The 27036-nt window shown below is 48.0% G+C and overlaps 2 protein-coding genes across 2 annotated transcripts in view; both read right to left on the bottom strand.

Moving 5' to 3' along the window:
• The window catches only part of LOC147243450 (endothelin-2), a 17405-nt gene extending 6212 nt beyond the window's left edge, over positions 1-11193 (bottom strand). Inside the window, exons 1-3 of the mRNA XM_086189746.1 lie at positions 11133-11193; positions 10797-10856; positions 7935-8078 (exon numbers count right to left, since the gene is read on the bottom strand). Of these exons, the coding sequence (XP_086045872.1) occupies positions 7935-7995 (61 nt within the window). The 5' untranslated portion in view covers positions 7996-8078; positions 10797-10856; positions 11133-11193. The remainder of the gene's footprint in view (positions 1-7934; positions 8079-10796; positions 10857-11132) is intronic.
• A 12812-nt stretch (positions 11194-24005) lies between these two features.
• adgrg6 (adhesion G protein-coupled receptor G6) overlaps positions 24006-27036 on the bottom strand; it is a 102723-nt gene continuing 99692 nt past the window's right edge. Inside the window, exon 33 of the mRNA XM_086190064.1 lies at positions 24006-26307. Coding sequence (XP_086046190.1) covers positions 26102-26307 — 206 coding nt within the window. The 3' untranslated portion in view covers positions 24006-26101. The remainder of the gene's footprint in view (positions 26308-27036) is intronic.

Genomic DNA, 27036 nt, shown 5'->3' with positions numbered 1-27036 from the left:
CACGGGGTCTTTCTGGGTGAGTCTCCATGTTCTCCCTGTTCCTGCTGGGTTCTCTCTGGTACTCCAGCTTCCTCCACAGTCCAAAGACATCAAGAGGGACCAGGTTAATCCAGACTCTAAATTGACCGTAGGCGTGGCTGGGAGAGCCAATGGTTGTCTGTCTCTATGTGTTGGCCCTGCCATGGACTGGTGACCTGTCCAGGGGGAAGGCTGCTGGGATAGGCTCCACCCCCACCACCCTCAACAGGAGGAGAGGGAGAACATGGAGGGATGGATGGATGATGGATGGATGGAGGGATGGATGGATGATGGAGGATGATGGATGATTATGGATGATGGATGATGATGGATGATGGATGGATGATGGATGATGGATGGATGATGGATGGATGGTTGATGGATGGATGATGGATGATGATGGATGATGGATGGATGGATGGTTGATGGATGGATGATGGATGATGATGGATGATGGATGGATGATGGATGGATGATGGATGGATGGATGATGGATGGATGGATGATGGATGGATGATGGATGGCTGATGGATGGATGATGGATGGATGATGGATGGATGATGGATGGATGATGGATGATGGATGGATGGATGGATGATGGATGGATGATGGATGGATGATGGATGGATGATGGATGATGGATGGATGGTTGATGGATGGATGATGGATGATGATGGATGATGGATGGATGGATGGATGATGGATGATGGATGGATGATGGATGGATGGATGATGGATGGATGATGGATGGATGGATGATGATGGATGGATGATAGATGGATGATGGATGATGATGGATGATGGATGGATGGATGGATGATGGATGGATGATGGATGGATGATGGATGGATGGATGATGGATGGATGATGGATGGATGGATGATGGATGGATGATGGATGATGGATGGATGATGGATGGATGTTGAATGGATGGATGATGGATGGATGGATGATGGATGGATGGATGATGGATGGATGGATGGATGATGGATGGATGATGGATGGATGTTGGATGGATGGATGGATGGATGATGGATGGATGGATGATGGATGGATGGATGATGGATGGATGGATGGATGATGGATGGATGGATGGATGGATGGATGGATGGATGGATGATGTATGGATGGATGGATGGATGGATGATGGATGGATGGATGATGGATGGATGGATGGATGATGGATGGATGGATGATGGATGGATGGATGGATGATGGATGGATGGATGGATGATGGATGGATGATGGATGGATGGATGGATGACGGATGGATGGATGGATGATGGATGGATGGATGATGGATGGATGGATGGATGATGGATGGATGGATGATGGATGGATGGATGGATGATGTATGGATGGATGGATGGATGGATGATGGATGGATGGATGATGGATGGATGGATGGATGATGGATGGATGGATGGATGATGGATGGATTATTACTGTCATCATTATTATTATCGTCTTGTCAAGCACCAACAGATAGGAAGTCTCCAGTCTTCACATTGAAATAAAAAATAATTAAAAAGAAAACATTTGGAGTCTCGTCGTTGTTTTGAATAAGAAATTGAAATTTCATTGGATGCTGAAGTTCCTGTCAGTCGTTCATGTCTTTGTTTTCACCATCACCACTACTGTTGTTGTGATTGTGTTCATTGTGATTGTAGTTGTTCTGATAGTTGTTATGGAGGTTTCTGTGCGTTTGATGGTGAATTCATTAGCAACAGAGGTTTCAGAGCAAAGTCAGTTTGATTTGTTAATGGGCCAGTTTGTAGCACTCACACACACACACACACACACACACACAGGCGCACACACAGACACACGCGCACACACACACACACACACACACACACACACACACACAGATGCACGCACACACACACACAAGCCGGTGGAATGCCTTTGATGTGTCATGGAATGTTATTGACGTCGTCATCTTCTTGCCTTCATTGAAACTTGAAGCTAAAACAAAATGAAGCTGATCTGAACAACAAAACTCGCTGCACCCCTGTCGACCCCCATCTCATGGCGCTGCCCCGCCTTCTCTGTCTGAGGCTGATGGAGTGAGCAGGTGGAAAAGACATGTCGAGAGATTCCTTCTTTTATGAGAAATGCAAACATAAATGTGACCCCCGAGGGGTTAACGGTTGGTACAGTAACATCCTCGATTGTTGACACTGATGTGGATGAACGGCCGTGGCGGCGGGGGCCAGATGGACAGCAGAAGAACTGGTTCACTCCCGAAATCTCCCAAGAACAGCCGTAAGCCAGACGGCTCGTGTCTGAAGCAGCATGTGGGATGCATCGGTTTCATCCTTGGGGAATATTTCTAAAGCCACTTTTAATGTTGGTCTGTATGTTTGTGAGCATCCAGAAGAGAAAACGCCAAAAATCTCCTGCAGCAAAGTACAAGGGACCGACACCCTCTGACCAGCTGCTGTCTCCACTTCCCGCTGTATGAAAAAGATCTGAGGGATCTGCTCTACGTCTGGTCTCAGGATCCAGAACCAAGAACCTAGTCATCACCCACATGAACCAGCAGGAAGGTGCTGGAGAAGAAGGTCAGCAGATCTTCATAACTCGAGTCGCTAGCTTGAAGGCTAGCATTAGTAGCTTGGGTGCTAACATTACTTTAGCTACGTGACAGAAACAGTGAGCTGTCATGGCGGTGATGACCATGTAGCTGGTGTGCTGTTGCTGTGTTACAAGGCTCCGGACCGGAACCTTCCTGAGTCCTGGAAGTTCATGTGTGATGTTCCTGGTTGGTTGAAGGGTGCCAGAGGAGGAAAGAACATGTAATCATCGTGTTCCCTTGGTTTGGAAACCACAGTGAGCTTCAACAATTCTGAGGTTATTCCATGTTCACGAGGAGCCAAGAAGAAATATGTTGAGAGGAATTTGAGGAGTGTGACCAGCTGGAGCGAAACTCACGATTTGATTGCCAGCATCTTTAAGGCTGCTGGGATTCCTCTGTTCTAAAGATGACAAGAACACCTCCAGACCTCCAGAGTTCTTCTTCATGAGGTACTTGAACCCGTGATGCTGCCCAGTGTCTGAGCCTCCCACCTCTGTTCTACAATGCTTGCTGTCTGCCAAGCCAAAGTTTAATTTCTCGCCATGTTATGAGAGTCAGCGCAGCTCCACAGGGTTCAATAATATCTGACAATATAGCCGAGGATCAGCAGCTAAACCCGAGTGCCTGTTTGGACTGGCGGGAGTCTGCAGGTAGCAGCTTCCCACACAGATTCCGAGGCGCCGAGGCCTCTACACAAACCTCCGGCATCTGGACAGATGCCGGAGGTTTGTGGCGGCAGCGGTGGGGTGGGACGTCAACATAAACTCTCACTTTGAATTCATTTTGATGACATGACTCTTGATTCTCTGTGCACGCTGGACAATCTCGCACTGCGGGGAGAGAAGTTGCCGTCACCAGGTGGAGGGACTGAGCGCCACTTCTACAGCTTCCAGGAGATTTCAGTGCTGTCACATGACTGTTAGCTTTTATTTCCCCCTTTTCTTCAGGACACTGTGTGCCACGCTACATGTCTGTCACCTGCAGCTAGAAACACACTTCCAAAGCTAAAATATTAGACAACATGTTGAGGACAAAAGTCATGAGGTGATAAGACCTGAACCTGGTCTCCCCACACAAGACATCAGGGAGCTCCACCCTCTAGACCAGGGTAGGGAACCATGTGCCATGGAGGGCCGTGTGTGCAGGTTCTCCTTCCAACCAAACACTTTAACAGGTGACTCCACTCCAGCGTTCACCTCTCCACCAGGAGGAAACACTCCAGCATATATAAACCAGATGTGGAGGAGGCTCTTGACCTCCACGTCCCCGAGCGCCTCTCCACAACCTCCAAAACACTGAACATCTCTCCCAGAGCACCTGCAGGAGGAGTTTCCTGACGTTTCCTCCAGGCTCAGTTCCTAACATCCAACATGGACATTTCCTATCATCATATCCAGATTTATGAAACCTGATGGAGGTTGTTGACAACAGGCTCTCGTGGTGGAGCAAAGTTCCCACTCTGCATGGTTGTGGGTTAAAACATATTTTGAGGCGTCCAGGCTGTGAAACCGCAGGAAGTCTTATATTTTTGTTCAAATTGTTCTTCCCTCTTCTGCCCCCAAAGTATCTGGACCACAGAAATCACAACAGCTCCCAAATGTGACAGATGGGCTGGAAATAACTTCCCCACAAGAAGCAACTAGTGTAAAACAACCAGTCTGACCATGAAAGCCTCGCCCACGTTCACCTGGAGAGACTGACTCCCATCGCTTATCAGATATTAGACAAAATAAATTTCCCCACGGCAACCTCTCTTTAAAATAATATGCTAAATAAATTAAAATGTCTTCATCATCATACAGTGAAGGCAACTTCAGTCAAAAAGATACATTTCCATGGCAACAGTGACCCAGTAACAGTTGGAACGGTGAGGAATCAAAGGCGTGAAGCGCCAGGTGACTCAAGAGTCGTCCACGTCGTCTTCAAGGAGGGAATGTTAGCGATACTACAATTGGCAAAGATGCGGAAACAACCCCACCATGATGCCACACCACCACTTTGCCAGGAATCATAGAGGCTGGTCTGGGGACCGGTGGTGGCCCCCCACCCTCCAGCCAACAGCTATTTGTATTTCCATGTCGCTACGCTTGCTCAGCTGTCCTGCAGTTATACGGCCTATTAGCTTTTATTCAGCCTCTGGGCTGCGAGGAGAGGAGAGACGCTGTGATGTAAACAAGCGCTGTTGTCTGAAGAGAACCCTAATAGACCTCAGATGTGTAGACGTGACGCAAAAGACACAAATCAGGCTGAGGAGATGAAAAGATAAGTGTGGGGACAGGGGAGATGGAGCGAGATGAAGCAGGAGAGATGGAATCAGCAGTCCAACCAGGGCGAGCAGGGGCAACACATCTGTGCTATTTGTCAAACCTCTGGCCATTTCCACGTGATGCTAACATCAGAGCTCCTAAACAAACCACCTGCAATGTCAGAAATGGTTGCTGGACTGACCAAAACACGCACACTCACCGTTAGCTCAGCTGCATATTAGCCTGCCATAAGCTTTGTAGCACGCTAACACTGAGGTTAGCGTATACGTGTTTGCATTAGCTCATCTGCATCAGCTACACATTAGCCTGCTACTCGCTTTGTAGCATGCTAAAGCTACCACTGAAGTTATCAAACATATTTACGTTAGCTTCACATCAACCAGCTTTGTTTGAAATACAATTGTATTTACGTAGTATCTTTAAACAATGTCTTCCAGTGCAGGTGTTGCCATGACAGCTATGATTCCTTTTCGAAACATCACCTTCTAGCTAACACTACACCAAGAAAAAGTTGTCATTAGGAGGATTAGCATAAATATATGGAGCTAGAAAGAAAGGAAAAAGAGGAAGAGAACTGAATCCTGGGACTTGTTAGCAAACACTCATGAAACTCTCCAATTCTGATGCCAAAATGGCCGCAGTCATTTTCTGGTCTTTATTGTGTTAGATTTATTGTTTTGCAGAGTCCAAGAAATGCATCCTGCACTTCAGAAGTGATTTTGAAAACTAAAACTTTCTCATTCTCACTCCCACCAAAAAGCAGTCCTCATGACCTGCTTCCATCAACATCCCATGCTCTCAGCTTCTGGTGTAAATCAACATTTCACATATAAAAATGGCGGCACATTCAGAAGCTGGAGTGACAAATGGCATCTCACCTGATTTACAATCACGTGCACAATGGCAGACAAGGCTAAGTCGGAACAGAGACACCGCACATCTTGTTCTGGTATTTTATGAGCAGCTGCTTAGGCTGGTCGGCTCCCATCGGACTGACGTGGAGCGGCGGGTCCAGGTGCACATGAAGACCTCCCTGCATCCTGCCCGTCCCTCTCGTGGCTGACTCGTCTCACTTGTCTTCATTACCCACTACAAATTTGTCTAAATAATTCAATTCCAGCGTGAACTCTCAGAGATGTGTGATTTGTCATTCTGTTGCTCAGCTGCACACACGAGCGTGTCGCATGTTTCCAGATGTACCGACACCATCTGACACACAGCACATCCAGCTGTGGATTCCTGAACACGCATTTGGGCCCCCAAGAGGACGGGAGGATACGTCTCCCTCAAACACAGCTGCTGGATGGATGGAGGCTTTGGTGGGTGTTGATGGGGTACGACAACATGGAGGTAAAAACAGTTTGGCAGGCCAGTGGCACCCTCGCTCAGAAGAAAGTAAACCAGTGTTATATTGGCAGGAGGCTGCTTGACCCCCAGCAGGAGGCGGGCCTCACACCATCAGGCAGACCTGAGCTCCACTGTTTTAAGACCCTGCCCTTTTTTCATTTATTTTAAAATATTTAAATTATTGTCCTCTGTTATCAGTGGCGAAGGTCACACTGTAGGGTCCCAGTGGAAGTTAAAGTTAAATGGGTCTTAAAGTATACAGCTGATTTCATCAAACTCAAGTCTGAAACAAGGAAGAACCAATGAAATTTTGGCTTGGATGACTCATAGTGCCACCTGGTGGCAACAGGAAGTCAGCTTGATGGAATAACCATCATAACAACACTGTCTTCACGAGTGCTACTTAGTGGACACAGGAGGTGATATAATCACCAAAGTGCAGCAACAGTCTGAATATGATCAGGTTTCACCTCCCTCTCTCTTTACAGAAAACACACACACAAACACCTGCACTGGGACAAGGGCGAGGGTGTGAGTCTCCGCCCATACTGACCAAGTGTCAGGGGTCAAAGTTCACCTGGGTTGAGGAAAGAACACTCTGAGAGATCTCTGGTTTATTTGGTGCAGCTTCATCTGCATTAACAGGTCAAGTATTAAAACCCCTTGATGGACAGAAATCAACGAAGGTTGTGAAGCAAAACTAAAACTTCAATGTCAGCCCAGAGCGACCTTTAACCTCCAGATACGAGGACACACAACTTATACATAAACTCATTCAAGGAAATCCTCATTGGAGGAAACTGTGGCAAAATGCAGAAAAATAAGATCCATCCATCATCCATCCATCCATCCCTCCATCCATCTATCCATCAATCCATCCATCCCTCCATCATCCATCCATCCATCTATCCATCAATCCATCCATCCCTCCATCATCCATCCATCCATCCCTCCATCCATCCATCCATCCATCCATCCCTCCATCATCCATCATCCATCCCTCCATCCCTCCATGTTCTCCCTCTTCTCCTGTTCAGGGTGGTGGGGGTGGAGCCTATCCTAGCAGCCTTCCCCCTGGACAGGTCACCAGTCCATGGCAGGGCCAACACATAGAGACAGACAACCATTGGCTCTCCCAGCCACGCCTACGGTCAATTTAGAGTCTGGATTAACCTGGTCCCTCTTGATGTCTTTGGACTGTGGAGGAAGCTGGAGTACCAGAGAGAACCCAGCAGGAACAGGGAGAACATGGAGACTCACCCAGAAAGACCCCGTGCTGCAGCCGGGGCTCCACCCACAACCTTCTTGATGGGGGGCCACAGGGAGGACCACTGCTCCACCGGGCCGCCCAAAAATAACATGCAAAAAATAATAAAAACAAAAATAGAAATAAAGTTTTTCATCAACCTTTAAAAGTAAAAAAGACAGAAATACACAGTGTCTTGGAGGTTAAAGTATTTGTCTCCATATCCCTGATGGCTGATGGAAAAAGTCAAAATTTCTACTGAAAGAAAATGATCGTTTAGTCTGAAAAGTGTTTGGAAAATCATTCAACATCAGAGAAGGTGGAAAAGCTGCACCTCATCCAGATTCTAACATTGTGTTCTCAAGTCTTTTGGATATTAGTTTATTGGAGTCTCAGTGTTTCTTTTCTCCCAGAATCTTCACTAATGTACAAGTGAACGTCCTGTTCCTCTGACCTGCATGGAGACGGTGTTTACCTTGATGCTGGTGGAGCAGCATGAGGGTGGAGGCCAGCAGCCAGACATACATCAGGTCCATCCTGTCCTCAGTGTCCAGGCTACAAATGTTCCCAAAAGCACCTCAGACTTAATTCCTCACAGCAGCTCCTCTCTTCTTCCCCTCTGAAAAAAAACTGTAGATATTTTCAACAATCTTCAAGTTTCTTACTGACATGAGTTGAGAGGAAGAAGATAAGCAGCAGTGTCAAAGGATCCAGGCAGGTAAGAGCAGCCAGCAAGAAGGTGAAGCAGGTTGACTGGTATCCTGAAGAGCTCCCAGGCTGCTAGAGCCAGACGGAGGAGGAGGAAGAGGAGGAGGAGGAGGAGGAGGAGGAGGAGGAGGCCGGCCCTGTGCGGCGACACCTCCATCAATCACAGCCTCTACCCGAGGCTGACCTGCTGTCAGTGTCTCCTTGTCCCTCCACATGTAAATGAATCACTGTCAACAACGAGACCTCAGCAGAGGGAGAAGCACACCAACCATCTCACACACTGTTCATCCCAGCTGGTGTCCTCAGTCAATCATGTCATCACTTTAACAACAAAATGCCTCTCTGGTGACTTCCATATTTGGCAAACACATTTACTATGTTGGACATGTGGTACATCAAAGCTTCACATGGAGATGCTGCCTTTCATGAATCATTTATTATTCATTCCATGAGGGGAGGAATTGTTTCTCTGACGGCTCCTTCAGTCCTGCCTCATCTTACATTTGGCAAATCTTTACAAAGAACAATGACACCCATAAACTGGGGAGTCCTTTTTATAGAACATCCAGTTCCTTGTCGCCACGTCCTGTGGTTGGAGGAACCATGGAGATGACCACTGCCTGTTGGACTAAAAACACACTCCTCCACGACATGACCACTTCCTGTTGGACTACAAACACACCTCATCCCTGACATGACCACTTCCTGTAGGACTACAAACACACTCCTCCACGACATGACCACTTCCTGTTGGACTACAAACACACCTCATCCCTGACATGACCACTTCCTGCTGGACGACAAACACACTCCTCCACGACATGACCACTTCCTGCTGGACTACAAACACACTCCTCCACGACCTGACCACTTCCTGTTGGACTACAAACTCACTCCTCCACGACATGACCACTTCCTGGAGGACTACAAACACACTCCTCCATGACTTGACCACTTCCTGCTTGACTACAAACACACTCCTCCATGACATGACCACTGCCTGTTGGACTAAAAACACACTCTTCCCTTACATGACCACTTCCTGTTAGACTACAAACACACTTCCTCCCTGACATGACCACTGCCTGTTGGACTAAAAACACACTCCTCCCTGACATGACCACTTCCTGTTGGACTACAAACACACTCCTCCACGACATGACCACTTCCTGTTGGACTACAAACACACCTCATCCCTGACATGACCACTTCCTGCTGGACTACAAACACACTCCTCCACGACATGACCACTTCCTGTTGGACTACAAACACACCTCATCCCTGACATGACCACTTCCTGCTGGACGACAAACACACTCCTCCACGACATGACCACTTCCTGTTGGACTACAAACACACCTCATCCCTGACATGACCACTTCCTGCTGGACTACAAACACACTCCTCCATGACTTGACCACTTCCTGCTGGACTACAAACACACTCCTCCCTGACATGACCACTTCCTGCTGGACTACAAACACACTCCTCCACGACCTGACCACTTCCTGTTGGACTACAAACACACTCCTCCACGACATGACCACTTCCTGCTGGACTACAAACACACTCCTCCATGACCTGACCACTTCCTGCTTGACTACAAACACACTCCTCCATGACATGACCACTTCCTGTTGGACTACAAACACACTCCTCCATGACATGACCACTTCCTGTTGGACTACAAACACACTCCTCCCTGACATGACCACTTCCTGCTTGACTACAAACACACTCCTCCACGACATGACATGACCACTTCCTGGTGGACTACAAACACACTCCTCCATGACATGACCACTTCCTGTTGGACTACAAACACACTCCTCCCTGACATGACCACTTCCTGGTGGACTACAAACACACCTCCTCCCTGACATGACCACTTCCTGTTGGACTACAAACACACTCCTCCATGACATGACCACTTCCTGTTGGACTACAAACACACTCCTCCCTGACATGACCACTTCCTGGTGGACTACAAACACACCTCCTCCCTGACATGACCACTTCCTGTTGGACTACAAACACACTCCTCCATGACATGACCACTTCCTGTTGGACTAATAACACACTCCTCCCTGACATGACCACTTCCTGGTGGACTACAAACACACTCCTCCACGACATGATGATGTCTAAACTATTTCATCCTATGAGAGTTCAGGACATCCTGGTTTTGGAGGTCAGTTTCTGAAGACGGTTCAAACTCAGTGTGGTGGATGCCACAGTTCTGTTACACTGGCCCACAGCAGCACTCCGAGATCTGACCTCTGGAGGGAAGAAGACAAGGATGCCCCCTGAGTCCTTTCTTGTTCCTCCTTGTAACTCCAGTTCTGGCTGTGCATATCAAAAAAGGCTGATTCCCAGGTGTAACAGCCCTGGATAGAGAACTGAAATGATCCCAACTGGCCAATGATAACACAGTTTTTATATCTAAGCAGCCTGAGGTGACTAAAGTAGTTCAGTTATCCAGGAGTTCTCTGCAGTATCAGGGTTACAAATGAATATGAACTAATCTGTGTTATTACTACGGGAATGTGATCAACCTGAGGTGGATGGGATCCTGGTGAAGAAAACTCTTGTGTGATGAGAGATCTCTCACTGAATGGAAGCGTTTTACCTTCCAGAGCAGAGGGGATGTCTCCAGCTGGGTTAGTTTCCTCATCTCTTGAAATGCCGGCTGCAGTATCCAAAAAATGAGATAAAACTTTATTTAATTTAATTTGGAGGAACAGATCTCATTCTCTAAGGAAAGATATTTTATGTAGTTTAAGAAGGGATGACGGTCTTGAGGTACTAAGTTTTGAAACATTAAATAAGACCTTCAGAGTTAAATGGTAAACTAAATTGATCAAAGAAAAAGACAACATATGGAATACCTTCCCAAAACACATCTTTTACTCAGTTGGTGGGTTGGAATTTTTGTTAAAGTGTGATTATAATATTGATAAATTACCTGTTAAATTAGCCAGTTTTCATAAACAAGCGCTGCAGGCCTGGAAAATGGGATTCAAGCAAAACCTCTCTCTGACAAGATCCTCCATCTGGAAGAACAAGGATATTCAATATGGAAGTACATCCTGGTCCTTGAGAGTGGTCTGTTTTAGTTCACCTGGCGAATGCTGAGGGAGCTCCTGAGACGTGAGGAAGTCCTTCACAAACTCAGGCTGCCAACAGTTACAGGAGCTAGCAGGGCACTGGACGTTAGCATGATCTGCCGTCTGCACGTCATGGCGAGGGGCCCTCATGGACGGCTGTTACCTTGCTAGCTGGAAGATATTGCCGGGTATTGAATGTTTTCCTTCACCAGATTCATTTCAGCCCCAAAAGTGTTCTCAGCTTGGTGCCTACTTAGTCAAGTCACAACTTGGGTGTAATTCCCGGGTTCTTTCTTTCCCCGTTTTGGGGAAATCATCCTGCCGGTCGGGCCGCCCCAGTAAATCAGATCCATCAGCGGAAGATTAAGGAGGACGACCTCAACATCTGGGCTGCAGGGGCCACGGCGAGCTCTCTTGGGTTTCCCTCATCAGATCTTGTGAATGTTTGTCGGATGACTGTGGTGACATGGAAATAGCAGGAGAGGAAGTGAGGTTTCTCCACCGCGGCACTGGCTGCTCGTTAATACGTGTGGCTTTCCTCCACTTTCTACTCTGATGACCGGAGTCTTCAGATGTAGTCCAGCAGACCAAACTCCCTGTCAGCATTATAAGGAGATGTTTTTCTGTTGAAGATGAGGAGATCAGTTAGCTTCGCTTAGCTAAGCTTAGCAATCGTCCAGGATCCTTTCACCAGGCCGAGTCCTCGACCCTAGTCAGCCACAATGGGGGCGTGACGCGTCCGTTTAAACCAGCCTCCAATCACAGCAGCTGATTAAGGTTGAACTCTTTTGCTCTGTTTGATTGATGATCGATGTCAGACGACTGACTGTTATCATTTAGTTTATATGATTTCAGATGACCTTGAGAGTTGTGACATCATTATTACTAATAACAGTCCTTCAACTCAACCAGGTCGAGATGAGCTATGCAGTTGCGATCTGATTGGCTGCACCATAAACTGTGCCACATTCCTGACCTTCATCTCACAGTGGGCGGGTCTGTGACACTAATATGCCCGCTCATGGGATTAGCTGGTTAGCTAGTTAGCTTCAGGTTTAACTCAGCCAATTTCATCAGAAGAAGTCACTATGGCAACTGAGACTGCAGGCCCGTTGTTGAAGATAAGACATCAACAGGGGTAGAAGCCCCACCCTCGTCGTCAGTAGATCCAGTGGACACACCCCTAGGAAACCAGATCTTGGCTGTTGTCAAATCAATTTCTCACCCATCTTGTTGTTCTGCCTGATTCAGAGGTGACATGCATGACATCGTTTTTTTAGATTAACTTTCGTTTGGATAAAATACTTTTGAAATGATTCCTACTTCACTCTCAGAAACATCTACATTTTTAAAAACATCAACTTAAAAATTTGCTGCATTAATGTCAGTATTGTTTTTGTCAGTTAATATTCAGGCCAAAGGGTTAAAAGCATAGAAAGTTCGATCAATAATGAGTTTGTATGTTCGAAGCTATTTTGGATTAAAAAAAACGACATCAGTAAATACGTGAAACGTGTGCTGGCTGTGGGCGGCTGGTGCTCCTGTTTGCTCTGTAGCTCATCTAAACTGACACAAGAATAAAAAGTCCTAAGAACTGTTTTATTCACAGCTTCTCTTTGAGAGTTCTCATGTGTGAATGTGACAATCAGAATCTTGTAAAAGGTGAATAACTTTGTGACATTCTCGCTTCATGATGTGAACGATCTCAAGAACGTGCACGTGTGCGCGCGAGTGTCCGCCAGTCGTCTGTCGGGCTCCTCAGGCTTGCAGGCGCATTAATTAGAGAGCAGAAGGAAACTGGAAAACAACAGCCTGTCGCTCCCGTCGCCCTGAGATACGCCATAATTACAGGAGGAGGTGACATAATGGGTGGTGGAGCGGGAGGGCACACGGCCATAAAGAGGGAGAGAATGAGAAGCAGTGATGACAGAGGGGTCGGCGGAGAGATGGAGATGAAGATGGAGGGACTCATGAAGAGAGACTTGATAACAGCTGACCGATGAAATGAGGTTGATGAGGGAGTTTGTGGATTCCTGATGTTCCCTCGTCTAACCACATCCCCGTTCTCCCCGTCTCGATGCCAGCCAGCAGCCACCTCATCTGTATGTTTCACTTTAACACACAAACAAGAATGTGACAGACAGGGGCTGGACATGTGCCTGTCACTGTGACCTTTCACCCTCAAAATGCTTTCAGTTCATCTCCGAGTCCCAATGGACGTTTGTTGCAGAGAATTTCTCTCAAGTCGTTCCCGGGGTATCATTAAAGGGACAGGATGCTCCAAGCTAGCCCACTTCAGCCAGTTATCATGTTGGTCCAGTTCTGGACTCTCTGGGGTCTGTACTGCTGCTGCTTTCCCTGCCTTTTGTGTTCCAGGTCCCAGAACAGAACCATACTGGTGTTCTGACTGAAAGACCTGTAGGAGCTGCTCCTGCCTCTGGCCTCGTATGTCGTCAAGGTGAACAAACACACAGGTGCAACACAAACTGGAAACATACCGATAAAAAACAAGTAACACATGAGAACAAGAAAACTCACTTGAAGCCTAGAACTGAACCAGGCACAGTCCTGAGTGGGCCGTGACTACGCCCCTCCAAGGTTCAAGAAAACCAGTTCAGTACTTTTGTGTGATGCAAACTCACCTCCTGAAGTTCATCATGAGGTGGTTATCCTGGCGCCAGTTCTGCCGCCAATCTCCATCAGGATGGAGATCAGATTGAACACCATCAGCAGGGGGCCACAGATGGAGCCACACAGGAAATCAGCAGAGGGCCAGGCACTGAGGGGCTCCAGCGTTGAGGTGGACTACATGAACCACTTGTGCCTCCTGAGGTCTGCTGGAGGAGGGTTGTCCTCAAACTCATGATACACAGGAACTGCTCCAGTGACAGTGGCCAGATGGATCCACAAAAATGGAGGATGATGATGCTGATGAAGGAGGAGTCACTGCCTTCTGCTGGGAGGAATTTTACGGCCTCCCAAACCTGTCAGACGTACCAGGACCCTTCAGGACCAAATAATAGAGACCAGGGCTTGAATTTTGGAGGAAAGACATTGCTGTAGGTACATTTGATGTATTACCTTTAGACATGAAGCACCGACAGGAGAGACACGAGCAGGAGAGATGATGACAGGAGAGATGACAGCAGGAGAGACAACCACAGGAGAGATGACAGCAGGAGAGACAACCACAGGAGAGATGACAGCAGGAGAGACAACCACAGTAGAGATGACGGCAGGAGAGATGACGGCAGGAGAGACAACCACAGTAGAGATGACGGCAGGAGAGACAACCACAGTAGAGATGACGGCAGGAGAGATGACGGCAGGAGAGACAACCACAGTAGAGATGACGGCAGGAGAGATGACGGCAGGAGAGACAACCACAGTAGAGATGATGGCAGGAGAGACACTGGCAGGAGGGATGACCTCAGGAGAGACAACCACAGGAGAGATGATGGCAGGAGAGACAACCACAGGAGAGATGACAGCAGGAGAGTCACTGGCAGGAGAGATGATGGCAGGAGAGACAACCACAGGAGAGATGACAGCAGGAGAGTCACTGGCAGGAGAGATGACGGCAGGAGAGACAACCACAGGAGAGATGACAGCAGGAGAGTCACTGGCAGGAGAGATTACAGCAGGGGAGTCACTGGCAGGAGAGATGACAGCAGGAAAGTCACTGGCAGGAGAGATGACAGCAGGGGAGTCACTGGCAGGAGAGATGACAGCAGGGGAGTCACTGGCAGGAGAGATGACGGCTGGAGAGACACTGGCAGGAGAGGTGACGCAGGAGAGACAACCACAGAAGAGATGACGGCAGGAGAGTCACTGGCAGGAGAGATAACAGTAGGAGAGTCACTGGCAGGAGAGATGATGGCAGGAGAGACACTGGCAGGAGAAGTGACGGCAGGAGAGACAACCACAGGAGAGATGATGGCAGGAGAGACAACCACAGGAGAGATGACGGCAGGAGAGATGACGGCAGGAGAGACAACCACAGTAGAGATGACGGCAGGAGAGATGACGGCAGGAGAGACAACCACAGTAGAGATGACGGCAGGAGAGATGACGGCAGGAGAGACAACCACAGGAGAGATGACAGCAGGAGAGACAACCACAGTAGAGATGACGGCAGGAGAGATGAAGGCAGGAGAGACAACCACAGTAGAGATGACGGCAGGAGAGACAACCACAGGAGAGATGACGGCAGGAGAGACAACCACAGGAGAGATGACGGCAGGAGAGATGACGGCAGGAGAGACACTAACTCCAGGTGACCCATGTTCCTACATTTACTCGTAGGTTCTTGTGGCTGAGATGTGATCTTTTGTCGCTCTGCTGTCCCTCTTCTAGTGGACGGACCAGACCGTCTCAGATGTAGTCAGAACCTCCCTCAGAACCTGGTGATGTGTCACTGAGAAAACTTGGAGGCTTCTGTGGTGAGGATGTGGCCATGTTTGATATCTGACCATAGAACAGGAAGCTGTAGTACCTGGAGTCACATCATCAGATCTTTGATGAGAGGCTGAAGACGTCCATTCGCTGAAATTAAGTCATAGAGGCACCTGGTGGATACAGGAAGTAAACCTGAGCGAAAAAATATCACATGACTGTTGTCCTCACCTGATCTACTGATACGTCACATACAGGAAGTGTGTGTTCTCTGGCACCACCTGGTGGAGGCAGCAGTAGTCTGCTCCTCCCGCTCACTCTACTGAACACACACACACACACACACACACACACACACACACACACACACACTGGGTCGTGGGCGGGGCTGTGAGGCTCTGAGGACAGGATCATCTGAGGGATTTCTATGAGGGTTATATCACGAGTCAATGAGCGTGAGAGAATAAATGATTGTCCTTGACCTCTGACCCTTGTTCTCACTGTCTTCTTCCTCAGTCTTCCTCTGTTTGCCGTATATTGGAGTCCACGTTCTCTGTGCTGTATTGGCGTGTATGTCATGTGGGCGTGGCTCCTGGATCGTTCTCCTCCTGGTCCACCGGTGCAGCTGCAGCAGCTAATCCCCCTCACCAGAGTATCGACACAGTGTCAGCACTCTGACATCGCTAGACTGTTGCGTTTGCCAGAGTGGTGACGCTGTGGGCCAAGTTCTGAAGCATATCTCTTGTGTTCAGGTGTCTCTTAATTCTTGTCTCCGGACTGCTCAGTGTCTCCTGGCCCTCCAGCCAACCCCCCAAATGAACTCCCTTTGAACTTTTATCTGGATCTCGGTCTATTCGGCCATGCTAGTTCACAAGTTCAAATTTGATCCTCCAGGATCCTCCTGGCTCTCTCACCTCCTCCCCTCCTTCTCTGGAGCAGCCCACTTGCCAGACTGTTCAACCTGCTGGACCTCCGCAAACACATCATGGGAATTACTTCCTTTAATCATTCAGATGATCGCTAGCAGGACATGTCTACTCATGTCAGTGGAAATCAGCTCATGACCCCCCCAGTGTCCTGGCAACTATGATTGTTGTTCACACCTGTTGTGGTGAATATGGACCTGAGCACTCTTCATTTAGAGTCAATACGACCATGATAGTGTTGATCCGTCTGGCAGCTCCTTCTTGAACCAAGAAGAAAATAGAACGTTAGAGAACCAATCAGGACGACTGGGTTCAAACTACTCTTCTGCTGCCCAACAATAATGTAGCTCCTGATAGGTTCTGTTAAAAAAGACAAGTAGAAAATGGCTTCTCGGGACGCATCATGTAGTAATGACAGTTACGTCAGAGGGAAAGATGCTTTCACCGCTCTTCCTTCAGGATTTGGCGTGTGAGGACATCATCGTAAACTATGGTAAATGGCACTTTTCTACCTCAGGGGCACTCAAAGCTCTCTACAGTGTCATCTCATTCACACACTCACACACTGATGGTGGAGCTGCCATGCAAGGCGCCAACCTGCTCATCAGGAGCAATTATGGGTTCAGTATCTTGCTCAAGGACACTTCGACATGGTCACCGGGGTCGGGGATCGAACCAGCGACCCTTCGGTTGCTAGACGGCCGCTCTACCCCTGAGCCCACAGTGAAAGTGTCACTTCGTTCTGCCAAACGAAGCATCAGTTCATTCCTTCCCTGGGGAACATGGACATAAAACACTGTCACGAGAGTCCGACTGTCCGCGTGGAGCGCAAAAGTGACAGAGCGTGTTGGCCAAATGCGAGGTGGGAAACATGTCTGCTGTCTGCCCGTGAAAGGAAGCGGTTGCCTTGGTTTCAACCGTTACCTGAGTGTGAACTGGCTCCATTTGACACAAGCCACTCATATTTGTCTTTGTCTCCACGCAAACGTCTCAGGTTACTATACAGACAGTAAACAATGAGCAGCCGGCAGATCAGGAAGTCTTGGATGGGATATCGACTGAAAGGCTGGCCCTCGGCCCCTGAGGCTGAGTGGTCAGCCGGGGGTTCCTCCGAGCGGCAGGAAAGGCTGTCACATATTTGTGGATGAGAAGTTTCATCGTGGATCAGTGTTGAGCTGCTGTTGTTGCTCAGAACATCCAGCAGGTCAGTTTTGGTTCATGAGGAAGAAAAAGAGGGAATATGAGGAAGTGCAATGAAAAAGATGAAGAGCTGTGGGAATTTATTAGCTTGCTTTGACGGTGAAATCCCTCATTAAGTACGTCCAATCTGGTTTTCTTTGCTTGTAATAAAAAGTGATTAGAGGTGGATGTAACTGGGGGCTTCGTCGTGTTGGACAGGTGTAACCATGGAGACGGAGGTCCTGAGCTCCTGTGAATCCAGCTCATATTTAGCGTGGACCAGCCGGATCAACATTCCTGAGCGAGAGTTCATTAAACAAACCATCACAGCATGCCTGCTCCATCAGCTCATCTCAGGTCATGTGACTGACCTGGAATTCTGTCTGAAGTATGAATACAAATCAAGAGGGTTGTGACCTTTTGAACAGATAAACATCACAATAGAAAGCTGTCATATACAGTAGACCTTGGTTCTGCTCTGGGTGACGACACGGCTGCAGTCTGGCCGGACCTACGGGGACTCAGGTGAGTCGCTCTTTGAGTTGAGTCCTTCTGAACAGGTTTGTGTCTCAGCGGCAACATGCTTTCACCTCCAGCCAGTTACTTCAGGCTCCCTCGTCCGGTGCCTGGCTGGGTATGCGAACATTAGCTGTCCCCGCCAGCAGGAGCTCGCACCTCTGACATCATCTAATGTTAACCACCACAGACACATTGGAGCCAGCAGCAAACCCACTCACCGGTCTTCTTAGTGGTGGACCATCAGTGATGAGTTCCTGGTTGCAGACAGCTGACGAGCAGCGAGGCCCGCTAGCTTAGATTAGTCAACATTAACCCTATGGGCCGACAGTGGCGCTATCGTACAGAAGATCCCGATTCGAGTCAGGACCAGCTTTGACCTTCATAGCACCGACATCAACTGCAAATAAGGACGGTTGAAGGGCCGGAAACATAGACGCCAGGACACTACTATTAAAATGCTGCCATTAGATGACCCAGCAGAGCACAGCTGGGACTTGGACCCAGTCTACACCTGCCTGCAGGCCTGGTTGTGCTGTAATTCTGGTGCTCCAACATATGAGATGACATACTAATGTCATTAGATCTAGATTTTGTTCTGAATTTGTCTCAGCTGTCGTGTTCCTGTAACGTCAGGCTCAGACAGACGTCCTTCCTACAGAGAAATCTTTCTACAGTGGCGGTACGAGGGGCTTTCCTTAATTGGACACACAGATTCAGGAATTCACACAAACAGTTTTGAGCACATGTGCAGTGGTCTGGCCAGGTTGACTGCTGCATCTGGGCTCGTTTAATTACCCCTCTGTGTTTAAGGGTGGTTGGTTTGAACCAGGAAGTGTTGCTGCCTGCTCTGGAGCTTTGTTGTTGCTGTATGTCAGTTGAGGCGATGGGCTTCCTCTGGAGAATCTGCCACATCTGACAGTCTGAGGCCGGCAGCAGACGCTTCTGGTCTGAAGCCACCTACTCTACTGCTGCCCTCTCAACACCAAGCATCCCCCCAAAACCACAACCCCAAACATCTCCCGCGAGGAGGAAGGCCACGACATCAGAGCGCCATCAGGTCACAGCCTGACGTGTTCTGAGGGGTCGACCAGGCAATGAGATGTGGGAGGTAGAAGCTTCCATTGCTGGAGGGGCAGAAACAGTAAGTATGCTTTGAATTCTTCATAGGCACTCCTGCCTATAGTGGAGATTTCTTCGATAAACCACTGGCTTCTTAAAAGAGGACAACCAGAGATCCATGAAAGTACCCCAGTTTGGAAGAAGCGCATTTTCTCAGACTCTGTCCAGTCCCGCCCGTGGTCAGATGATTGTGAACGAGCTTAGTATGACACCATTTGTGTGCAGCGTTTGGTTTGTCACGGCCGTGTTTTTGTTCAATGATGTTACCTCACACCTTCGTGTCCCTGTCATCATTCTGTTCGGTAAAGTGCCACCCCTCAAAGTCGTCTGCCTTCTCTGTCAAGAACTACAGTGATCGAGAAGTCGTAGGTCTTTAGCTGAACAAGAAAGAAAAGTCAGTACTTCCATGACAACAAGTCATGTCGATCAGTGCAGACCCCAAAGGACTTGCAGACATGGAGACCTTGAACTGGCCTTTCATGTCCCACTGATTGCTGGAACCGGCTCCAGTGTTGTAGTTCGGCCTCTACGGATGTGTCAGTAGGAATCTGAGTGATTTGAATTGCCCTCCATTGTTGTTTGGAGCCTCACCCATGACTGTCGGAGGTGCCTCTAAAATCTCTCCAACCCGACGTACAGAGCAGCAGCATTGCTGTTCCAGACCTGGTGAACTCCCTAAAATGGTCTCATATCAGATTCCTCATTGGGACTTAAGGGGCCAAAAATTCCAGAGTTTCCGTCCAGAAGAGCCCCTCCCCTCACTGGCTCAGAAATGACCTCCCATTGTGTGATACGATGAGATGTGACTGTGACCCAGATCCCACTGCTGCGCTGGCTGTTGCTATTGGCCAAACATCGAAAGACAACCCAACAGCTAGCCACTAACACGAGCTGGACGCCAACACCAGCTTGTCACGAACTTGTTTTGAAGTTATTGTACTCTTTGGTACAAAAGCTAATAAAGAATTGGAGACCAGCAGCAGACATTGTTTTAGATTTATCTCAGGACTCACAAGGACATGGAAATACCACAAAGGAAGGGAAATGAAAATATAACAAAGGACAAAATTAGACCCTCAATACACAACATTTCTCTAGTTAGCTGCTAACATAAAGTCACTGCTAAGATTTGCTAGCTGCTAGCACTAACTAGCTGCTGATATTACCTGGATGGTCAACATAGCTTGAGCCTGAGTGTCCTGGATCCATGTTCACGCAGAGGAACCCTGGATACAAATCAAGTCATTTCATTAAAAATGCTCTGAATTGTCCTTTTTTAGTTAAATTGGCCATCGTTATCATTTGAAATCGTTCTCTGTCTGACGATGCCACAGGTGAAGGAGTCGTAATCTCATCGGATGACACTTGGATGGTGGGGATTCTAGAAGCGAGAGAGTCGGCGTGACCACCAGGTTCCCAGAAAACGAGTACGAACTTGTACAACTGAAATCCATCGGGATGGAAATTCCTCTGGAATACTGACAACATTCACTTAATACTGGCAGTTTACTGTGGTCGTGGGTATCAGACGGGCCAGGAGATGAACCTCAGCTTCAGTGTTTCATGTTTGAAACATCTGACTATTTCAAAGTTACAGACATAGGAGGACGTTAAAGAGCTTTGGGGCTTTGAGTGACTTCAGAAGAAACCTCATTGAAGAAGATTCCTGTGTTTCCTGAGATTCATTGATAGACACGTCACACAGTGTTCAATAGACTCAACCACAAATCCGTGTTGTGATTGGCCAATGAGGAGAGGAGGGTGGCGAGGTGCTCCCGGTAGACGACACACACCTCATCCCTCCAGTGCTTTAGAGCCTCGTTTAATCTAGACTCCACCTTCCCACTTCCTGTTTCTATTTGGAGCCAATGAATTGTTTTTCCTGGCGATTTCTTGCATCAGTCTCCGGCTCTAAAGACAGGCTGGTGGTCTCGCTGCAGTCAGGGTTGTGTCGTTGCCATGGAGACGCAGGACTTAAGATTGACTCAGCATTTGAACATCTGCAGAAATAACAAGACTTTCAGATGTAACAGTACTTGAAAAGCAAGAGTGAACAAACGGCCTCAGTGTGCTGCTGGGTGACAGGTCGACGCTCAGGTGGAGCGTTTTTGCTTTGAGGCAGTTTCATCAACTTTCCTGCTTCAACTTTCAAAAGTTTACGAGTTTTTGGAATAGAAGAACAACAGCCTGCTCTTCCTCAGACTGGGCGCCTCCCACACTCTGGAGCAGCCAATGCATCCCAACCTCTGGGCAGACGACCAACTAGAATGCCGGAGTGCTGCCTCAGCGGGTGAAGATCGGTGCTCCGACGTCTGTTTGTCCTCCAGAATTCAGATGGTTGTCGAGGTTTAGCATCAGGAGAGAAGAATAGAGATGTTTTTCTTAAAGATCAAACAAAGTATTGCTATGGAAACAGGTAAATCCCATAAAAACGATGTTAAGAGTGCATGTTTTGCTCTGTTCCCAATGTTTTAATGTCATCGTTCAAACAGCAAAGGTCGTTACCGTGAGCCTCGTCAGCTGAAGCTGAGGCTCCTCTTCAGAGCCATGAAGTCGTCCACCAGAGGACACACACCTCAGACCCAGAAAAAAGCCACTTCACCGCATCAAACAGATCTGCTTCAAAATCTAAAATGTCTGGAGAAAATCAGCCTCATAGAGGTCATGGAATCCTGCTGACAAACAGCACTGATCACATGACCTGCGTGGCGGCGGGTAGCTATCTAGACGTGCCTGACATTTCAGTTGAAGGGATTTGTTGCTGCCGGTTTGGAACATTTGCTTGTTGAACTGCAGTTTATGTTCTGTCACTGAGACGCTCTTCTCTGGTGCGTGGTCGTCTGCTGCTGGGCTGATCTGAAGTCTGTCAACTGTCTCCAGTGTTTTGTGTGGTTTGAAGGTTTTATGAGACTGGCTGCAACCCATTTCCCTGAGGAGTCAATAAAGACACCTTGACCTGACGGCTGAGTAGCCAGCTGATAGTCGCCAGCCTCATCCGTCTTTAATGAGATATTCAGGAAGCTCATTGAGGCTTGGACGATGGACACAAACACACATTTGTACCACTGGAAGAAAATAAGAGGTACCAAGTTAAAGAGGCCTACGATGCTGGTCTCAAGGGCTTTAACAGGGCGGGGGACCCCCTGGGCCACTGTTGAAAGATTCGATCAATAAAAACCTCCATAATTATCGCATATCTCAGTCCGTGTGCTCCTCTGTTCTGGTCGTGCCGGCACCGGGCATTGAGGCCAAAGCCAGGTGAGTTGCCATATATGGAGCTTCCCCTAAAGTTACGTTGTCACAAAAGGAAACTTTTGAAAAACTCCCCAAATCTGAGCGAACTGCACCCAGGGATCGGTTTGACACGCGCCCACCTGCTGATACGCCCCTTCCAGAACAAGTGTCCAACCTTTGAGACATATTTATAAGTCTGGAAAGCACAAAAGGTCCCCTTTAAGGCTGATCATCAGATTAGCAGATGGCTAAGCTATTTAGCTGAGCCAGTTACTGTACCTGACATGACAAAAAAGGTCGAACCAATTGTAGCTAAGATCTTTATCATTGGAGACAGCAGCTAGCAATAGCAGCTACATCAGGGTAACTGGGAAAGTTACTGAAGTCAAGCTTTGTGCTAAAGTCATGATGGTGTAGCTTGAATCGCTCGCTCCTGAGAACTGGAACTACTTCAGAGGACGAATTAAGAAGATGAAGAAGAATTCATGAGGGAAAAAGACTGGCTTGACTGGACAGGCTCCATTTTCAGGATCCAAGACAGAAACTTGAGCGGAGGAAATGACCACATAAAAACACTCTCAGCACTTCCTCATCGATGACGAAACATTTGCTCATCTGCTGACGCTCATGCCAGTTTAAGCAGGCAGGATTCCAGAGAGGCATCTTGTTATTCTGGAGGAGGAATGCCATCTCTTCTGGCTCTGGTGTACGGAGGATGAGAAATCCACCAGCAGGATGGTGACGACAGGCGAGCTCAGTCTCAGGAAGTGTCTACTTCCATGGCTTCACCCCTTGATCCAACTGTCAAAAGTATCCGTAACATGAAACGACTACGACTACGACTACGACTACTACTACTACTACTACTACTTAGTGGTACGTTGATTTAAGGTTTGGAAATATTGAAAAAACATGACTGTTTTTGATAAAGGCTTAAAAAAGTGTGTTCACAGCTTCTAATGTCCGCTACCTTCCAGCCAAGTCCGGAACAAAGTTCTTCTCTCCACTTGGCCAGGAACGGTTTCATCCTGTGCTGAGGTTCTCTCACATCCAGGTGACCTGAGAGAACCGGTGGCCGCTGACAAGCGCAAACTTCATAGAAGCCTTCCAGGTCATTGCAGTCGCTCCATGCAACCTGAGGTGTCGTGGGTTTGCACCTTTCAGCCCTGAAGGTTTGAGTGGTTGGGCAGAAAAAACCCAACACCCAACTCCAGAACACGGTTCCTCCCTGTGAACTGGGACGCTTGTTCCCAGACGGACGCGCTACTGATGAGTTTCTCTAAAGCCCATTGTGAGTTTGTTAGTGCCGCCAGCAGGTCTGCCTCTGTCCCGCCAACAAGCTTCCCCTCCAAGCACAAGAGAGACAAATATTCCTCAAACTTTTATTAAAACAGTAATTACAAGTTCAAGCAGAAAATATTGTTGCTCACTTTATGAACGCGAACGCGATCCCTGCTGGAACAGCAGCTAAGACGCCGCCATGAACGAAACTTGTCTGACACTTCTTTGAGTTCAGATCTCAGATTTCATTTCAAACTACCCAGCTAGCAGCATGAGCTAACGCTAGCCAAGAGTTCTAATGTTTTCAATGTTCTGTGGACCTTAAATCTCGTCAATTGAAGTTCTGTAAATCTTACTGAAGAGCAGCAACATCATGAGGGGGCGTTGGTGAGCGTTCACTCTGCAATCGCGTCCCCAAGCAACATCTTCAGAGGGTTTAAGGTTTTTGAAGGTTCAGCGCTCTGCTTTCTATCAGAGGAACGTTGAGGGAGCAAATCAAAAACCTTCTGCTGCACAAGTGTTCTCTAACAACATATGACATCATCCATTAAATGAGCGTCAGCGTGTTTCTGTTATAGTTACCAGCTTTATTTTACATGATCATACACATGATAAACTTTGGCCTGCACCTTGATTGACAGGGTTCTGAGGAAGTCTGATTGTGATCCTGGCCGCCAGGGGTTCCGTCTCATGGTTGTGAAAACAGCAGCTGATACTCAGCTGGGGAGTCGAGTGGGTTCAGGTTGTATGTACAGTCATGTGACCCATCCAGGAACCAAAGCAACACAAAACTGCTAACACACTAGAACAGATGGATCAGCAGTATCTACAGAGGAAATGGCTCCACACACACACACACACACACACACACACTCACACACACATCACAGTTTTAACACATTTCCACCCCAATGTGTCGCCAGCTCCTACTTGTTCTGTCCGCCTCCGCCACGTCCTGTCGGGTAGAACCGGCCCCTCCTGTTACATGTTATAGTACAGTAGAATCGCATGGCCGCTCTCCGACCAGCCCGGAGCTCGCACACGTTACCCAGGAGGCCGAGTGTGATTCTGCGGCGGGTTCAAATGGTTTGGACACAGCAGGAACTTCCAGTTTCAGTCCTGTAGCCACTCAGATATTCACCTGCTGGTAATGTCAGTGACTAATGAAACTTTCGTCACTCCCCGTTTTGTCTTGCAACCAGTCTCTCTCGATTGTCTGAAGCAGGTTCCAGGTTCCTTGCATGGCCGTCTGAAGCCAGACGACTGCAGCCTCTTTGGATGGGTGGGACTGATGATGCTCTTTGTTTCCAGCTGCTGTCTCAGCTGGCAGCTCAGCTGACACCAAGCAACGATGGGGGATTAAAGTTTCACTGATGTTAGGGTTAGCATTAGCTTCTGACCTGGGAAATTACATCGCCCTCTGCTGGTATGAGTGTGAAACACAGGACATTGGTGCATATCGAGGTGAACGACTCAACTTCCTGCTGGTTTTCTTTAACATGTCAGTGGGATTTTGCAGGAGGCACTTTTGGAACAGAACCCAAATGATCAGATCCACCGCAGGTCGCTACTGGCCTCCAGAGTCTGGTGGGTCAGAGGTCGAGGCTGTACCCGAAATCTCACTGCTCGCTTGCTGGTTGGTGCTGATTCTTTATCAGGAAACCCATGAATGAATTAACTCCTCCTCTTGAATCAGCTTCAGTCTGAAAGTCTAACTTGTTTGCTGTTTCCAGGTTTGTTCGAGAGCTGTTTAATATTTGTTTGCTTTTTATAATTAATATTTTATTATTAATAAATAAAAAGTTAATTTGAAACAGCACATCCCAGAAGACGGTTTGAAGTTAGAACCTGAGCTGAGTTGTTTGCAATGATTCGTGCTGACCAAAGGCTGAATTAAAGGAACAGAGAACGAGCGTCATAATTTTGTCAGGGAGCTCCTCCCTCGCCGTCATTTACACGGCGGGCGGCTGAGTGAAGGAGAATTTGGGACGCAGCTTCGGAATGTGTCCTGGTGGCGTTTCTAGCGTGTCCCTCCTGGCTGGAATGCTTCTGCTGAGACATATAAAAGTTCCCACAAATCTTTGTGTCATGGAGTGTTCTAGCAGACGAGGTGGCGCCCAGAATGTCCAAGAGCGTTGCTCAGGAGTATCACTCTGGACTGTCTGGGAGCGGCATTAGAAGCGCGTGCTGTGGTTGAAGCTGTCAGACATGATGATGTTCTTGTAGAAGTTGTCAGAGCGTGTGGAACAGTAACCTTTGACCTTGTCGATCACTTGGCTGACAGGAAGGATGGAGGAAGATGAAGAGGAAGAGTGAGGCTCCGCTTCTGAGGAGGATGAGGAGGAGGAGACACACTTGGGTCCAGTCTGGCTGCGTTTATCTGAGACAGACAGATACGAGAGCTCATTAATACAGACCGAAGGGGTGAAGCTGAAGTCACATGACGGTTGAAAAGGGTGAGTTCCAACAAAGATTTGGATCATGCAAGAAGACACCTGCTCGGTTCTTTCAGTGAATTCAGGTTGGCAGAGACACGCCGCTGCACCAGCAGAGGACAGACTGGTGTCAATGGAAAACTAGCTAATGCTACTGCTAGTGGGCGGGACCACAAACACAATGGACAACAAACATAGTTGTTTCTTGCAGCCGTGAAAACCCTTCTGTTTGTTAGGAGGTGAACGACTCGGCAGAAACGCCCCACAAATGTCAAAAACCACAAAGAGAATCAACAGCTGCAGCTTCTTCACTAGCCAAAGACGCGCCGTCGCCACATCAGCGTTCGCTAGGACGTGTTGTGAGGCTGCCTCAGGTTTTTATTGTCACGAGTGAAACTTCCCAAGGCTGATTCACAGCACATTTGACTAAAACATAAACCCTCATCCCACCAGTGGAGGTGATCACATGACCCAACCCCAAACACTTAACATCATGTGATATCAGCCATGTATTAGCAGTGGCGGCAGTGACCTGCTCCACAGACACTGTTGGACCTCAAATACAAAGAACCTCTGAAGTAAAATCACTGTGATTGATTTCTGATGTGTAATAAGTTCAGCAGCGGGACGTCCCAACTGCCTCCAGTGTTGGGGTCTCAAATACTGACAGAAGT

The sequence above is a fragment of the Aulostomus chinensis genome, chromosome 20, assembly GCF_037954235.1.
Source record: "Aulostomus chinensis isolate RoL2024-O1b breed Wild chromosome 20, RoL_Achi_v1.0, whole genome shotgun sequence".
NCBI classification, from domain to species: domain Eukaryota; kingdom Metazoa; phylum Chordata; class Actinopteri; order Syngnathiformes; family Aulostomidae; genus Aulostomus; species Aulostomus chinensis.
The sequence above is the reverse complement of the archived record's forward strand: the minus strand, read 5'-3'. Positions and strand labels throughout refer to the sequence as shown.